This window comes from Ictidomys tridecemlineatus, chromosome 6 (genome assembly GCF_052094955.1).
Source record: "Ictidomys tridecemlineatus isolate mIctTri1 chromosome 6, mIctTri1.hap1, whole genome shotgun sequence".
In the NCBI taxonomy this organism is placed as follows: Eukaryota; Metazoa; Chordata; class Mammalia; order Rodentia; family Sciuridae; genus Ictidomys; species Ictidomys tridecemlineatus.
In genome coordinates, this window is record NC_135482.1 from 168,339,204 (window position 1) to 168,356,880 (window position 17,677).

Here is a 17,677-nt window from a genome sequence, read left to right on the forward strand (position 1 = left end):
GTTCCTGAAAGCATAGGCAGAATAAAATTCTTAAATAATAAAAAGTGTCTTTAAGGTTACATCCTCTTGTGCTGCTTTCATGAAGGTTATAGCCTTTTGTGCTGCTTTCAAGTAAATAAGTAGCAGACAAAAAGAAAGCTTGGCCAGTGTTGAAAAGAAATATTAGATCATCAACTTTCATTTATACACACACACACACACACACACACACATTATGTTGTGCTTTTAATTCTAAGTGTATGCTAAAAGGTATATTTGAGCTGAGAAAATTACTGGGTCACTACGTATTGACACCCAGAAGAATTTGGTTTCTTTCCAGTTGTCCTTTCTGTGGTCAAAAAGAGTATACATGGTGCTAGCATATTCCATACACCCAGCTTATCCCAAAATACATTTAATGAATTTAAGATGAGGAATTTTGAGGTCAACATAGTTGAAGTATAGATTGCTCTAGATATCCTTCAGGAAATCATTTTTATTTTGGAACTTCCTGGATGTTGTCTTGAGGGAATTATTTGTCTTCTCCTCAGCCCCCATCAACCTCATAACAAATTAAGGAAAGACATTCTACTGGGAGCAGCTCATACCAGATGCTGCCTGGGTATTTCAGCAAAGATATCACTAACAAATAACTTCACAAGTCTTCCAAAAGGGCTGATTTTTTTTTCTCGCCTTCACATCAAGAATTACTTTCTTATGACAGTTGGAACGAAATCTACCACACTTTCTAGTACCACAAAAATCATTTCTGAAGCTGATTTTCTCTTCTCCCTACTGTATATGTTTATGTTCCTAAAAACATAAACAGTTAAAGATTTTAAAATCTGCAGTCAATCCTTAGGGCTTACATTTGTGTTCTATTTCTTAGGCATATTTAATTCCACTCTGAAGCACATATTTTAAGGGTCAAATGCTATTTCCTTTGATATGAGCGCTTGCTTTTTTATTTTGCCCTCCAGCTCTCATGAAGTACCACATTTTGAATACCCTCCAATGTTCTGAGGCTATTACGGGAGGAGCTGTGTTTGAGACCATGGAAGGAAATACAATTGAGATAGGATGTGAAGGAGACAGCATAACAATAAACGGAGTCAAAATGGTGAACAAAAAAGATATTGTAACAAATAATGGTGTGATTCATTTGATCGATGAGGTCCTCATTCCTGATTCTGGTAAGCATCGGTTTCATGATATTTTTTTTTAACTTAGTATTATTCCTCAAGAAAAATGAGTAAGAAGCAGCTTGGGAAGCTGAGGTAGGAGGATCACAAGTTCAAAGCCAGCCTCAGCAACAGCGAGGTGCTAAGCAAATCAGTGAGACCCTGTCTCTAAATAAAATACAAAATAGGGAATAAGGATATGGCTCAGTGGTTGAGTGCCCCTGGGTTCAATCCATGATACAAAAAAATAAAAGTAAGAGTAAGTTCATGAAAAATAAACATGCAGCATAAAGAATGGCATAAGAAGCACAAACAAAATGAAGATCCAGCTAGCCAAGTACCAAGTAAGTAGATGAGTAGTCGTGGGCATTCCATGAACGGGACTTTGCCATTCCAGGGTGTCTGACATCCAATATTTGTAAGGGCCCTCACTGAGCCAGGTTTTTCTTTGAAACAAAAGGAAAGGTATAACTAAATGGTCAGCTTTGGATAAACAGAAAAACTGTTGGACTTTCAAGGGGAGAACAAGATGAGCATTGAGCAATAGAGAATCAAAGAAACTGTTGTAGGAAGTCAGGAAGAAAATTCACTTCTGAAATTCTTTGTGGTTATCAACCCCCCAAATGGAAATTAGAACCTTCTTACTAGGAAAGGACTGGATGTCTTACTAGATTGGCATTGCAGTAAATAGCTTGCAATATTAGAAAAGAGCCAAGAATTGATTTACTAATCTCGTTACAATGATAATAACAATGATGACATTGTTGGGATGCTGATGGTTTATTTTACAGCCAAACAAGTTATTGAGCTGGCTGGAAAACAGCAAACCACTTTCACAGACCTTGTGGCCCAATTAGGCTTGGCATCCTCTCTGAAGCCAGATGGAGAGTACACTTTGTTGGCACCTGTGAACAATGCCTTTTCTGGTATGTACTGGACACTGTTGTTCTTGCTCTTCTCCCTCCCCCATAGACCTTTCTACTGCTTCACCATGATTTGCAATAACAAATAATACATGTGAGATGCTGATTAGTTTTTATATTGGTTACACATACAACATGTTAGCTCTACACTGTCTAAAGTAAAAAATTCTTCACTTCAAAACATTTCATTATGATAGATAACAGCATGCAGGAAATGGAAGCTTTGATATAAAGTATTCAGTTAATCTGTGAATCTAATAACATTCTCAGTACACATAAGGATGCATTAATAGATTAAAGAAAATGACACATTATTTGTTTATTTGACACCAACATAAAAATATTTAGAGATAAATTGATGTCTTTTGCATCCCAGAATTTGGAAAGCATGGCTGTCAGATTATGAATAAACACAAATAAGAGACTATTATGCACTTCTATATCATGGTGTGAAATATTATACGTTTTTCACCTAGTGGTTGTTATTTAACAACAATGTTTAGATTAATGGAAACGGCCACTTTTTCAGAAAAATGATTTCATGAAGAAATATTTAAATTGTTAGGCAAAATTTAGTAATTTAAAAGTTGCACTTTTGATATTTTTTCAACTAGTAAATTATAATGTAGAAAATTATTAATTAGAAAAAAATATAATTCCTAGATATATTACTTTTCCACTTCCTTTGTAATAATGATGCCCATATGTTTTGACATTGACACATTTTTATAAGAGTTTATATTCTGTGATTTTTCTTCCCAAAATAAATATCAATTTACAATCAGGTGCAGTGGTGTATTCCTAAAATCCCAGCCACTCAGGAGGCTGAGGCAGAAGTATGACAAGTTCAAGGCTAGCTTCAGCAACTTAGCAATCCTGTCTCAAAGTTAAAAAAAAAAGGAGGGGGGACTGGTAATGTAGTTCAGTGGTAAACTGCCCTAGTACAAATATTTTTTTAAAAGACAATGGATTTACAAATAATTCATTAATAATCATTCATATGACTAATGGATATCTAACTGTCAGAAAAACTTTGGCCACTATAAGGGTTTAGCTTTGTACAATGACCACCAAAAATGTATGCAGCCTTTGCAGCCATGAAGCTCATGTCTGAACTGCTTAGAACCACATTAATAATCTTTTGATGCAATAGGCCATAGAGTCTCTACTTGGTAATTGAATTGCTTGCTTTGCACATTTAGTCAACTAAAATAATGACTATATAGGATCCACATTAATAGTATTAGAAGTTATCCATTTCAGGAGAAACAGAAATGTTTTCCACATAAAATAATGATTTTTCTTAATGAATTTATTTATAGATGACACTCTGAGCATGGATCAGCGCCTTCTTAAATTAATTCTGCAGAATCACATATTGAAAGTAAAAGTTGGCCTTAATGAGCTTTACAATGGACAGATACTCGAGACCATTGGAGGCAAACAACTGAGAGTCTTTGTGTATCGCACAGTAAGTGAATCAGAACAATATCAAAATCTACATTGGCCTAAATATCAAATGACTTGCATGTGGTCAAAAGGACGTAGTTATGACAAATGTTTCCCAGAATTTTATGAAATCAATTTTAATAGTAAATATTCATAGGAAAATCAGGAAATGGGTAAAAAAATTTGTAATGAAAATACACCAAAAGACCTATGTATTAATAACTCTGATAATTTCCATTTGTTTCATTAAATAAATGACTTTATGTTCTAAAAATCAAATTATTTTAAATACTAAGAAAGCACCAAAAGCCACCCTTAAATAATGTAGAGTACTTTATAATTTACAAGGATTTTTGTATATAGAATAAAAAATATGGAATAATGTTTTATAGTAAACATCATTCAAGAATGAAATCTTTTTTAACAACTGTCAAGATAAATTTTTATAGATACATAGAAATTTCTGGACTCTATACTAAAGATTCTAATATGCATTTACCAACAGGAAAATTTCTAGAAATAATTCTTATCAAAATTACAGTGCAACCAGTGGAACTCTTCTCTTTCCAACCAGGGAATGTTTGCAGCTACAACAAAAATGTCTCAAAGGAAATCAAGCATTACCTATAACTGAGTTAGACACAGCAGCTTAGATCCATAATTTCGAGGCACACTTTTTAAATTACACAGTAAACACACTTCACTTTGAATGACACATATTCACAAATCACATTTATTCAAGAAACTATAAATGAATCAATGATTTGACTTGTAATTCATTGAATCTTACAGTCAAGAATATATAGTAAATACCTGTGAAGATAACAAGAGGCATTAAAGTAAAAAAACTGTGTGGTTAATATTGACCTAAAGAGGGTCTAGGGAAATAGAACTTGGAAAGTAGGAGTGAAATTGTATGGAATTTTTGCAATTCACTGACAAAATTGTCTGCCTGATGTTTAGGATAATTTGACTAGTATAGAAAACTTTACAGCATTAGAAGTCATGAATTGAAAGACATTGAAAACAGAGGAGAGAGACTGTTTTCTCTGGCTTCATGGGTCAAGGGACCTCTCAGAAGAGCCAATCCAAAAATATAAGCACATAGCTATATCAAATGGAAAATTTCAAGCAATGGAAAGGACATCGTGTATCTTTCTTTGCTCTGTTAGTCTATCTGCATTGAAAATTCATGCATGGTGAGAGGAAGCAAGCAAGGAAGAAATGGTGCCATTCACATATTCCGAGAGATCATCCAGCCTGCAGAGAAATCCCTCCATGAAAAACTAAAGCAAGATAAACGTTTTAGGTAAGCTTATTAGTTGTACCTCCAAAAAAGAATGAGAGCTACCAGCATATTTTTATTTGACAATCTCCAAAAGAAGTCAGTCTCCTGTATTTCTAAGAATATAATTTAGAATAACAAGTCCATATAAACATTTTCAAAATTAATGTTTTTCCACATTTATATTTGTACAATATAGTTGTACATATTGATGGGACTTGTTGTTATATATTTGTACATGCACACAATTTAACAATAGAATTTGTCCAATATTTTAAATGTTATTTAATGTGGTACACTATATGATTGATGAATTTTAAAAAAATCAAATATACTGAACAACTCCTTGGAAATTTTCTTATGATTAAGTTTATTAAAAATAATAGTATAGGGCTCAGTGGCAGAGCTCTTGCCTCACACCTCACATGTATAAAATTCTGGGTTCAATCCCCAACACAGTGTGTGTGTACACACACACACACACACAAAATGAAAATATACACTAGCAAATAGAATTTTATAGAATATTAAATGAAAAAAATTCTTCTATTTCATTATAAAACGTGATGTTGACAAGTTTTATAAGATAAAAACAGTTGAGGAAAATTCAAAAGTAATGCTGTACATTTTAATTATTTCTCCGTGATAAAGCTTTCTTCACAGCTAAAGCTGTCTTTGAAACTTGAAAATGTAAGATGTTTCTCTTTCTTTCTACAATATAAATTAAATTCTAGTCTTTGTATTGTGGATAAGCCTACCCAAAGCTAAGTCGGGCTTAACAAATACACTTGCTTCCTGCTTAGCATCTTCCTTAGCCTACTTGAAGCTGCAGACTTGAGAGATCTCCTGACGCAGCCTGGAGACTGGACCTTATTTGCTCCAACCAACGAAGCCTTCAAAGGAATGACCAATGAAGAAAAGGAAATTCTGATCAGTGAGTAGAAGTCGATGCCAGATATTTATCCTTTCATTTCTGGATCTCAGTTGTTCTTCAAGCTTTTCTTCCTTACTACTTAAGAAGATGTCTCTTCTTTGGTATTCATAGCAAGCTCTAGTTTTCTCTAATTCAGCTTGGGAAGTACAGAGGATCATTCATTAATGTTCTTAAACTTCTTACTTTTGTGTTGCTATTAAAGGACACAGAAATACACGGCAGAGAAGAAAATAGTTCTAATTTCAGGACTCATTTGATTTTGATTCCTCCATTCATTTGGGTAATATTTGGGTTGAAGTGAATGAAATGACTGAACATTTTGACATAGCATTGATACTATTTTGAGAGAACAATGACATAATGAGGAAAAAAAAACACAGAAAACAGAAAGACAACTGTTTTGTTTCTCTTCCTCAGTACTATTGAAACGTCAGAAAATATGACATATTATTAAGCAAATATATATCTTGACCCGTAGGGGACAAAAATGCTCTTCAAAACATCATCCTTTACCACTTGACCCCAGGAGTTTTCATTGGAAAGGGATTTGAACCTGGCGTTACTAACATTCTGAAGACCACACAAGGAAGCAAAATCTATGTGAAAGGAGTAAGTTGTCCAGAATGAATCTGTTAAAGTGTCCATCTGTTATTAAATGATCCAGATGTCCATTCTTTGTTAAATTTCTCATTGACCTTACCTCCTTGTTTTGATAGGTAAATGATACCCTTCTGGTGAATGAACTGAAATCCAAAGAATCTGACATCATGACAACAAATGGTGTCATTCATGTTGTAGATAAACTCCTCTACCCAGCAGGTTGGTAGTTATTGAACTCATTGATGGCCTTTTTTCACATTTTTTATTTTACATACCGACATTCATTTAATGTTACCTTTCACAGACACACCTGTTGGAAATGATCAGCTTCTGGAAATCCTTAATAAACTGATCAAATACATCCAAATTAAGGTACAGAAATCCTATTGTATTTATTTCTCATATGTTGAACAGATATTGCAGGTTGAGCATGAGAGACTAGAAATGTAGGTATTAATAAGTAAGCATACACTGGGCTTGGATTGCTCTTTGTTGCTTATGTACCACAAGCCAACCTATAAAAAAGCAACAATCTCTTCATAGTTTGGATCAATAAATATCTATTCAAAGCTATTTGGGAAAAAATTAGTGTCTTAAATGTCCTGAAAAATACTAAGTTGAATCAGATGCTGTTTATTCAAAAAGTTTACAGTCTAATTGGGAAGATAAGACATATGCATATAAATGAAATGTTTATATATCAAATATTCTTGCTACTAAATATAATGAAAAAATAAAGAAATTACTGATAAAACATTGTCAGTAATCACAGATCAAAGGCAAAAGAGTATTTTGCCCCTTTGTCTTTCTGGGCTTAAAGTAGCAGAAAGCATCTAATAATATTTAATAAACATATTTAACTTTGGACTAATTATTCTATAATTTTAAAACTCTGAGTGACAAACCCAATTATTTTTTATGTCTCTGACATAACAACAAGGAACTATGAAAGGATTTCCTTTCTATTAAGTGTAGGGACAGCTTCACTATTTTTCCTGAGCAAGAATTAAAGTGGTGCAATGTTTTTTTAATGCAACTACCATATTTTATGTTACTGAATATAGTCGTTTATTTTCAGTTTGTTCGTGGCAGCACCTTCAAAGAAATCCCCATGACTGTCTATAGTAAGTATGTGATGAGTATTGACTGCATATAAGTTCCAAGATGAAAAAAAATTGTCTCTTTGTATTTATAAGGACTATTGATAATCTGGTATTTTGAATTCTAAACAATGACAACTCTCTACTTGAAACAGGGCTTGAAGTCTGGGAGAGGCCACTCAGACTTACCTTTTTAATGTCAATGAAGCACCTTCCCATTTATGGGGAAAACAGGAGTGATAGGAGATGAGAAAGACTGTAAAATAAAATACTAGCGTGGCAGAGACCGAATTTCTTTAAAAAAAAAAAAAGAAAGAAAGAAAGAATTCAAAAGAAAAAGATAGCCAGTAAGTGCTCTAGTGCTATTTGAAAATTCAGCTGTGTGGACAGAGAAACAGGATTGCTAAAGGACATGCTCATTCCACCCTTCAGCCCTGAGTTACCTACAGACAGAGTGGAAGCATGCCAAGGAATCCTAAAGCTCATGAGATGACGGTTCAAAATCTCTCACAATCCAAAACTGGGCAAAGGTACACAAAATCTGAATCTCAGGTTTTGAGATTTCAGGTTCATTTATCACTGACACTACCAGATTATCAAAATTAAGCCTCTACTTCTTAAAAATGGCAAAGGATATTTCAAAGGATATTTCATAAATGATGCCCATTGAATATTTACTTCTTGTAACTTTTTCTTCCTTTGTCTTTTTTCTTTCTTTCCTTATAGCTTTCAAAGCAGAGACTCTTTTTCATTTTGTTTTGGCTCTACCACTGAGTACTCAAAAGTGTAAACACAGTTAAAACTTTATTTCAATTCCCACATTTATTCTGGCTAGAACATCTGTTTCATATCATGAACATCCATTTATTTAAAGAAGTACTTTTCTCTTCAGATGTACAGTGACGTAATCACAAAGCCAAAGTGAGGAGCAAAACAAAATGTCTGCTGCTCTTACTGGTTTAAATTCTGTGATGATAACATGCAATCCCAGCATCAGACCAGCTCAGCACTGTCTTAAGGATTTAATTAGCACAGTCATCATTCAGCATGGTAGAAATTCCATACTGGAAGTATACAATTTTATTAAAAACATATTTTATAACAAACAAGAATCCTTATGAGCTCTATTCATCAGACATGTTTTCTTTCTCCACCAAAGACATGTACCTGTACGATGGTCCTGTATCTTTTCTACTTTGTCAATGTCTGTTCCACCACTTTCCATATGTCAGGGCAATATTTTGTTTATAATGAACCAAAATTACTAGCTACTGCACTTTGTTCTCACTCATAGTGTATAAACCACATATTACAAAATTAAACAAGTTTAATGACTCTTGACAGTCTACTTAGAAGGCTTGAAAAAGCTGAGATTTACCTTTCAATATTGGATTTTTGCTCTTTCCAGGATAAATCTCTTGTTATTAAGAAGCATTTTCAAATAGAAGTAAAACTAATTAAACCAAAGATCTTACTTCTATGTTCATCTGTTGACTTGTCTCTGAAATTTCTTTAATCTCCTTCCTGTTTACTATTCTTGCCCCCCAAATATAGTACATTTTTAATTGTATGGGGGAAATGTTATTTGTTATAAGTTGTCAAATATAGAACATTTGAAGTGGAGAAGACAAAAATCAGTAAATCCTTAGCCAAATCTGTCAAAACTATTTAAGTCTTAAGAAAGCAAAATTGAAACAAAAATATGAACAAAATCTTCAAACTAAACCTCAAACTCCCTACTATGATATTAAAGATTTAAGGTAAAAGTAATTAATCCACTTTGATAGTAGCAGCAGAAATCTGTGCATATTTGGCCTTCATGGAAAGGTTCCTCTATAGCAGGACAACTTGTGGAATCAGTAATTGAGCACAAATTTGATATACTTTAGAGCTTATAATTTGGATGTCAAGACAGAATATGATTAAACATACATTGTTCCTATTGAGGCGGCTTATATTGATATAAACGTTGACACAAAAAACATTTCAGAAGTAGCAGATGAGATTGTAATAGAAACTCAAATTTTGCTAACATCTCCACTCTAATATGTCAACACCATGTGATTATTGTTACCGTTAGAACAGTCCATTACCCTATGAAATCATCTTTTAAGCCTTCTAAGTAAAAATGAAAAAGGCCAATAGCTCTGGTTGTATAACTCCAGAGACACATTTCCAGTTAACTTGAATAGACAAAGTCAACCAAATTGTTGACTGAGATTTTAAATTAACTTTGCACATTCTTATCTCACTTGGGTAGATAATATATATTTAAAATGTATACCTTTAAATTAAAAAAATAATGGTTATGATGAAATAAAAAATTAAACGCATTTTCTCCTCTGATTTCATGCTGACCATATCATATTTGTTGCATAGAGCTCTGTCTGGCTGGCTGAAATGTGTTCTTATCTTAAATATTCTAAACTATTTTTTTGTATTTTTCTTTAAATGTTGCTGTTATCAAATGCATGAAAAACACTTTAAGATATTTCTCCTCTCAATTTTTCTTCTGTTTATTGAGAAAAAAAATCCAACAATGCAATTTAAGGTATTATGAGTTGCATGAAATTAATTATGTTTATTTGTCTTCTGTTGCTATGCAGCCAATATTTTCAAGAAGTACAAAAGAAGGTAAAGAGCATTAGTGGTGCAGTTCAAAATTATAGATTTCTAGATAGAGTTCCTCATTTAGTGAGCATTTATTTCACTGGAACACATCCAAGTCACTGGACTTCAGAGTTCAACATCTGGACATGAGAAGATATTAATTATGAACCATGAATATTACCTGTATCTGACTGCCTGAACACATTACCATATCTAATTATTATCATATAAACTTATTACCCCAAAAGAAAAAGAACAACTTCATTCAGGTTGTTTTTATGTAAACATCATTCATATTCCACTTTCTATACTTTCAGCAACTAAAATTATAACCAAAGTTGTGGAACCAAAAATTAAAGTGATTCAAGGCAGTCTTCAGCCTATTATCAAAACTGAAGGTAAAAATAAATGCTATATGTGGTTCCTTTTATTTCAAAAAATCATAATATACTGATTTCTATGAATGTATCTACATTCTTTTTTGAAACTAACATGCTAAATATTTCTATACCAATGGCTTGCTCATGTAATTGCAGAATGTGGAGTGCAAATTATTTAGCAAAGTAGATGGCGCATTCCTAAAACTTTCAGTACATTTGCTTGTATTTGATTTAGTTTTAATTTAATTGGTGTTGCATTAGCAGGAGTACCCAGAAACTTACTATAAACAAACAAATCTTGAGACTTCTAATCTGTAGGTAGACTCTTTCAGAGATGAACTCTTTTTGAAGTTCTTTCTCCAGTCTCTCCACATGATCTTTTTTGTACCATTACAGGAAGCTTGTCCAAAAACTTACAGTAATTTCATTCAGCAACCTGAACATAAAGGTGTGCATTAATGAAAGCTTTTAAGGTTACAACCAGGCAGGTAGTACATCATACCTGAAACAGATGAGTAGCATTTTGACACAGTCAAATCTTAGAATCCTAAATTCCAGTCTTGAACTTAAAAATACAGATAGATAGATAGATAGATAGATAGATAGATAGATAGATAGATAGATTCTGTTCTTATGTTTTAGGCTTAAACAAACAGTCACTTTTCTTTTTATCTTTACTGTCTATGTAAGTTAACTTCAACATCTTAGAGATTACCTTATTTCATATATTTTAATTATCTCCAAGGATCAAACTTAAAAGAATTTATTCCCCTGCTTTTACATCTTAATATGGTTACTTGTCACAAAGAATAGACCTGCCTATCTTCTTTTCTGTAAGAAAGATACAGTCTTCAATAAAGGAACCAATTATATCTAGTTGAATATCAGGAAAATTTTTATTTTAGTTATCTTTGATTTTGGTATTTCTTTTCATTCTGTGGACTGAGATGGTGACTTTGAAAATACATTTGCCTGTTCCTTTCAAAGTGACCCATGACTGAAAACGTAGCCATTGAGAAGATAAGTAAAGACTTGATTTCTCAGCCGAATAGTAGTCTACATTAGTATTCATTCTTGAGACCCAAAGTTAACTTATGCTCTGAAATCTGTGCTGATATTTTTCTTTTAAATATTATGCTTATCGTTGTTTTATTGTTTTTGTATGTTGATGAACATTTAAAGTCTTAACAAGAAATTAAGTCACAGGAATTTTGTGGAAAAATATTTCTTGATCATTTAAATGGAAGATGACCAAATGATGCTAGATAATACCACTGTTTTTAAAAATTAGAATCCCTAAACTTTTTTTTTAGAACTTTACATACAGCTTCTGTAACTGAAATGGATCACATGTGCCATTGTTCTTATTTCAAGGATTCCTTTGTGTTCTTTCAGGCTTCTTCATTCAACCCATTTACCCTCCCATTCTTTGTTCTCTGTATTCTATCCCATTATTCTTTCTCCAGGTAGAGATAGAGAGGCGTGTCAATTCTACCAGGGTTCTTCCTTTAAAGAGGATATGGATGAAAGAGGGTCATGTAACCTATTCATTAAAAACTCTTCAATTCAAAGATTTGGAAGTTGTACTTCTTACATAGCACAATGAAGGGAACATTCATCTTAGCTGCCATTTCTAATTGTCCAGTTTCTAAGAGTGCTACTGTCATCTGTTTCCTATCTTTTATTGATTCACTGATGAATTTTGAGTTCTTATTAAATACACAACTCAGGACAAAATTTCAAGATTTTTTTTAAAAGTAACAAGCCAAATTTTAGATTTAAGAATATGTCAACTGAAATTCAATTTGACAGACAGTTATTAACTACCCAGTGTACTGGGTATTCTCCTAGATGCTATGAATAACTTAAAAAAAAATTTGGTCAAATTTCTGCCATCATGGAGCTTAACAATAGAGGATATTCCTGAAATTTCACTTTGGCTTTTCTAAAAAAAAATCAATTTAGATATTTTATTAACTCATTTGTTTTTCTTAAACTTCTTAGGCATATTTTCTTTTTGAAGTTATTACACCTTAAAAATCTGATCTTATGTGTTAAATTCAATATTCATTGCCCTCACAGATAAAATATCATGGCTTGAATATTTACTGTTGAAAGACCTATACTTCTGTTTTCATTATTTTAGATTATTCTGTTTAATTCTGGGTTTTGATATACATTGACAATTTCCAGACAAGCAAATCCACTCAAAGATATGCAAATATAGCCTCATCTGACTATTGTAGGGTGTTACAGTATGAGTTAAATGTACTGAACTTGAGTTTCTTATGCCTCTTAAATAATCTTGATTAACTAATATAGTAATAAGCTTTCTAACATTCAAAATGATTTTCTCTGGGAGCAAAATCATTTTGCAAGTCAAATGCAACACTTTAACTTTTGCATTTGAAGGACTATTTAATTATTAATTATTAATTAGTTAATTTTTATTAGTCTAATATACAAATTGAGTACTCAAATCCATTTTTCCATAAAGCCTGAAACTCACCACTTTAAAGGTAAGTATAGGCAATTTTCTTATGCTCAGTCCTATACTCAAAAGATCAAAAAATTAAGGTCTTCAGTGATTAGAGACTTAAATAAAATATTTTAGTAAGTAAAGATAATGTCAGTATGGTAATGTCAGATCTAAACTAGGCATCATTACAGAGATTCAAATTTGTACATTCTGTATGATTCACAAAGTATAGACACATATATACTTTACAGATATAATTGAATCAGATTTATACATCACTTTAAATGCTAAAGCAGATGAAAGTAATTGTAGTAGCACACCCGTAGAATGTGCCATCTGTTTTCATAAATATTGTCTGATCTGAAGACAATGGGAAATGTTTAGAACTGATTTCACAAAGCCTGAAACACTTTGATGTCTGAGTAACACCAAATGTTGGAATACTTTTCCTGTTCTGGGAAATCTAAAGGACTGTTTTAACACAATAATTTGTCTCCTAAAATGATGTCTCAGGACCTGCAATGACAAAGATCCACGTTGAAGGTGAACCTGAATTCAGAGTGCTTAAAGAAGGTGAAACCATAACTGAAGTCATCCATGGAGGTGTGTTACTATGTGTTTTTCCTAGTGTGTGGGTAGCATCTTTGTGTTTATTTGGAAATAGTGTTGGTTTAGAAATGTTGAACCCATAAAGTTTTCTTTTTCGTGTTTATTTTATATAAATTGGGGAAACCATTTTCAAAGCTACAATTTAGTCAACAGTTTACCTTTGAGTGGATCCTATTGAAATTAATTCAACTATTAAGTCACTAGGCCCACTGAAAACTACTATTACTTCTGCATTTGTAAGTGATGATTATGAAATGTAATGCGATCTAATGACTACAATAGTGTCAATTCAAAAAGATATGTTGGAATTAGAAATGGGAGAAAATGGTCATTGTTTAGGACTCTGCTAATAAACCATTACTAGGATTTATCATAGGGTTACCATTTCCGTGATGGCAAGGTTGCTTGCCAGTTGGTCCTCCGCCTAATCCAAGACTCAGGACAATTATTGCCTTTTAGACTTACATTGATTTTAATTTACTATCGAGATGCTCTAACAATGACTAGGATTAAAACTTAAATGGTAATTTTTAGAGAAATACATTGTATTATTAAAATGTCAACCTTATGAAAGTATAGACACCATATGAAGATAAATGAAATGTATTTTCCCTCTATGTTCAGAGCCAGTTATCAAAACGTACACCAAAATAATTGATGGAGTGCCTGTGGAAATAACTGAAAAACAGACCCGTGAAGAAAGAATAATTACAGGTAATTTTAAATTGCATACATAGAACTATGCTGGTATTATAAAGATCAAAATGATATTTAATCCTAAAATCTCCACAAGAATCATTATAAAAACAAAGTGACTAAGTCAAGTTTCCTGATAACTACTGAAGTACTTCATTTCACTTTTAGGAAAAATAACATTATTCTAAATGTATGATACATGTATTACTCTGAATTGGTAATTTGAGGACAAGTGTATAAGATGTGCTATGATGTGCATTGCACATATGTTATATGGCATATTATCTCTGTTTTTCTGTTTGTTAACGAGGTATCGAATATTAGAATCAAAAACTTTCCTCTTTGAGTTTACATTAATCTTAATATCTATACATCTAATACCAAAATCTATGCAATTTTATATAAAAATTTGATTGATAACGTTGTATCAGCCTCCCACTTATGAATTAACCTAAAATTCTAAATTCAAATATTCTACTAGTATTTATTCAGACAAATAAGCAGCAAGTAAGGATTATCTGTTGTTTTTGTAAATAAGGTTTCTTTATATAATGTTTATGTCTTTTTCACACTTTAATGACAGAACAGAACAATTACAACACAGACCATATGACCCACAAACTCTTAAGTTCTTTACAGAAGTTTTTCTACCCTGTTTTATTGTCTTTCCTTTAGGTCCTGAAATAAAATACACTAGGATTTCTACTGGAGGTGGAGAAGCAGTGGGAGCTCTGAATAAATTGTTGCAAGAAGGTCAGTTATAGCTAAAAAATAAGGATGTTGTGCTCAGCTGTTTGTTCCACATCTAAAATAGTCTTTAAGGCCTTGTACATGTTTTCAACTCTTCCTCATTCTGTTGTTCAACTTCCATACCAACATAAGGAAAACGTCCAGAAATATGAAAGGAAGCATAAATAGTAATCATATTGATTGTTACCTATTGTTTAACAGCTTTATAAAATAATTTGCATACCAAAAATCAGCACTAAAAACTGAGAAGGAACCAGGTGTTGGTCTGGAATTCTTTATTGAGTTGATGCCAGTATTTATCATAGCAAACCTTCTATTTTTTTCATTATATAAACCAATTTCTGCTATAAACATGTATCCTCTCAGAGGTCACCAAGGTCACCAAATTCATTGAAGGTGGTGATGATCATTTATTTGAAGATGAAGAAATTAAAAGACTGCTTCAGGGAGGTTAGTAAAAGGACGACAACTAACCCCTGTAACAGGTTCTGGTTTGAGTTCTTTAGCTTTTTAAAGACTGAGCATGCTGGGTTTTCTTTTAATTAGGTAAAAGAGACAACATCAACTGTTGTCCAACAAATCAAGTGTTTTGTTGAAGTAATCACTGTAAAGAAATAATTACAGTTTATACAGTCTTTAAAAAGTTCTGTGGTATTAAGCTTGGGGAGCAATGAATATTTTTTTTACTTTAATGCAGATAATTGTGAGGATATTCTGAGTGTGCAAAAGAGGAAGAGTTATTAAATTCTAGCTCTTACTCCAAAATTTGACTTTTATATTTTCAAAAAATGTATTCACTGCCCCCATAACATAAAATAAATAAAAGGCATGTTATATATTAATTTTTAAATGCATAGATATAGCAAAAAAATGAGCTCATTTAGCAACTATCTTTTCCAAAACTACATTTTTGTGAATGAATAGCTGTTTCTTCTAACATTTGAATGATAATCTTTACCTTGGAAATGTGAATTATTTTGCCTGTGAAATTAATCCTTAGAGTATGGAATGTTTTCCATCTATGATATTAAATGGACTTACTTTCAAAAGAAAAAGAAAAAAAAGAATTCAAAATATCACAGAAACTCTAAATAGTAATTATTCAAGCAAGTAGTAAATGTTAACAAAATATAATCTGGATCATTAGTATTTGAATAAATTAACTTATAGTTCAATTGCTAACAGTAAAAAATATTACACCAAAAATTGTTTTAGAGAAATAAGTAGTAGAAATAAGTAGTCAGAAAAGAATAAAAAAAGAAACATAATATTTGTAATAGTCTATGAATTTTGAAATGTAACTGAAGTTTGATATTTATCTAAAAATGTATCTAGATGGCTGGTTATTTTAATTTTTTGCTTATAATTTTAAAAATTATGTCAGTATGGCCAGAATAATATAAATTCTCTTGTGATCCCATATATTTTTGGCCATTATTTTTTCTATATTTTACACTTTAACATATCTCTTGAAACCTGCTTCCAGATTTGTGGTAGTAAAAATAAATATTTATGCAACCAATGATTGCATCTCCCCTTAATAGAAATATATGTGTCTGAAAAAACAAGATTTCCTTTCCTAACACAGGGAGTGTTATGTTATATCCTAAGCATAATTAAACCAAAATTTCCTATAAGATGAAATTCAGCGATCTATTCCTAAACACACAACTCTCTATTATGAAACAACATGGATTTGAAGAAAAAGGTAAACAAATTATAAAGACTAAATTGAATTCTTTTTTTTATTATTCATGACATAGTTAACAGCTTTGTAGAATGGCAGTGCTTTTTAGAGAATGAATTCATTAGTAGCTGCCTTGTTTATATTGCTTTTATTCATTTAGGTTAAACTGTAGGTAAGTATGATTTTCCCCTTTTAATAAGACTTTCTTATTACGTCCATTACAAACAAGTATATTATAAATACATTATAAAGTGTTGATCCATCCGGGAGAGATAACTGCTACAAGTCAAAAAAGTGATGTTCTGTTTTTAATTAATGGATTTTTTTCTTATTTCTGTTTCTATTTACCCCAGAAGTTGATTCTTTCAGTTCTCAGTATACAAACTATCCTTATATCAGAAACACATGTTTCCATAATGCCACATAATAAATCTTATCAAAATATTTCTAAGGTTTGTCTTCCCATAGAAAGAGTATATGCAGTACAGTTACTAGTATGTGGACATTAATGGGATATGCTAGTTTTCTTTTCTAACCCTCAGGTCATTATGGAGTCACAAGGGCCCCTGTGGTTAGATTCTAAGAGGCACTGATTTACAAAACATTGGTAGGAATGCAGATGGCATCGTGCAAGATTGGCTTTTCTTTTTCAGAGTCTAGCTGATTGACCCATATCCCAACCATGGTCTCATTTTAAAACTTGGAGTTTTCTATGTGACTTTTTCATTCTGTGAACATTTTGGAACATATTGTATATACTGATGAATTAAATGAACTTGCAAATCAGTTAAGTCATAACTGTTAACAAGGCTAAGCAATACTTTTGGTACTCACAGTGTGATTTGTCACTTAAATATATCAAAGCCCTGAACTAAAAAAAATATTCTCACAAAAAGGCATAAAATTTTTGATGCTTAATTTTGGTAGAAGTCTGTATACTGAGAATACTCAAGCAATGAAAGGAGAATATCAGACTATGGAGAAAGGCAAATCTGTCAACGTAATGTGTAAATAT

The 17,677-nt window shown here is 32.0% G+C and overlaps 1 protein-coding gene across 4 annotated transcripts in view; it reads left to right on the forward strand.

Moving 5' to 3' along the window:
* The window catches only part of Postn (periostin), a 32,706-nt gene that overhangs the window by 12,048 nt on the left and 2,981 nt on the right, over nucleotides 1–17,677 (forward strand). The window contains exons 8-21 of one of the 4 annotated variants that reach the window (XM_040281579.2): nucleotides 960–1,172; nucleotides 1,952–2,086; nucleotides 3,406–3,554; nucleotides 4,705–4,841; nucleotides 5,621–5,751; nucleotides 6,230–6,360; nucleotides 6,468–6,570; nucleotides 6,656–6,723; nucleotides 7,430–7,475; nucleotides 10,379–10,459; nucleotides 13,434–13,523; nucleotides 14,154–14,243; nucleotides 14,901–14,978; nucleotides 15,342–15,425. In XM_040281579.2, the coding sequence (XP_040137513.2) occupies nucleotides 960–1,172; nucleotides 1,952–2,086; nucleotides 3,406–3,554; nucleotides 4,705–4,841; nucleotides 5,621–5,751; nucleotides 6,230–6,360; nucleotides 6,468–6,570; nucleotides 6,656–6,723; nucleotides 7,430–7,475; nucleotides 10,379–10,459; nucleotides 13,434–13,523; nucleotides 14,154–14,243; nucleotides 14,901–14,978; nucleotides 15,342–15,425 (1,536 nt within the window). The remainder of the gene's footprint in view (nucleotides 1–959; nucleotides 1,173–1,951; nucleotides 2,087–3,405; nucleotides 3,555–4,704; nucleotides 4,842–5,620; nucleotides 5,752–6,229; nucleotides 6,361–6,467; nucleotides 6,571–6,655; nucleotides 6,724–7,429; nucleotides 7,476–10,378; nucleotides 10,460–13,433; nucleotides 13,524–14,153; nucleotides 14,244–14,900; nucleotides 14,979–15,341; nucleotides 15,426–17,677) is intronic. The other 3 variants (XM_040281580.2, XM_005317112.5, XM_005317113.3) reach the window with 3 other exon arrangements.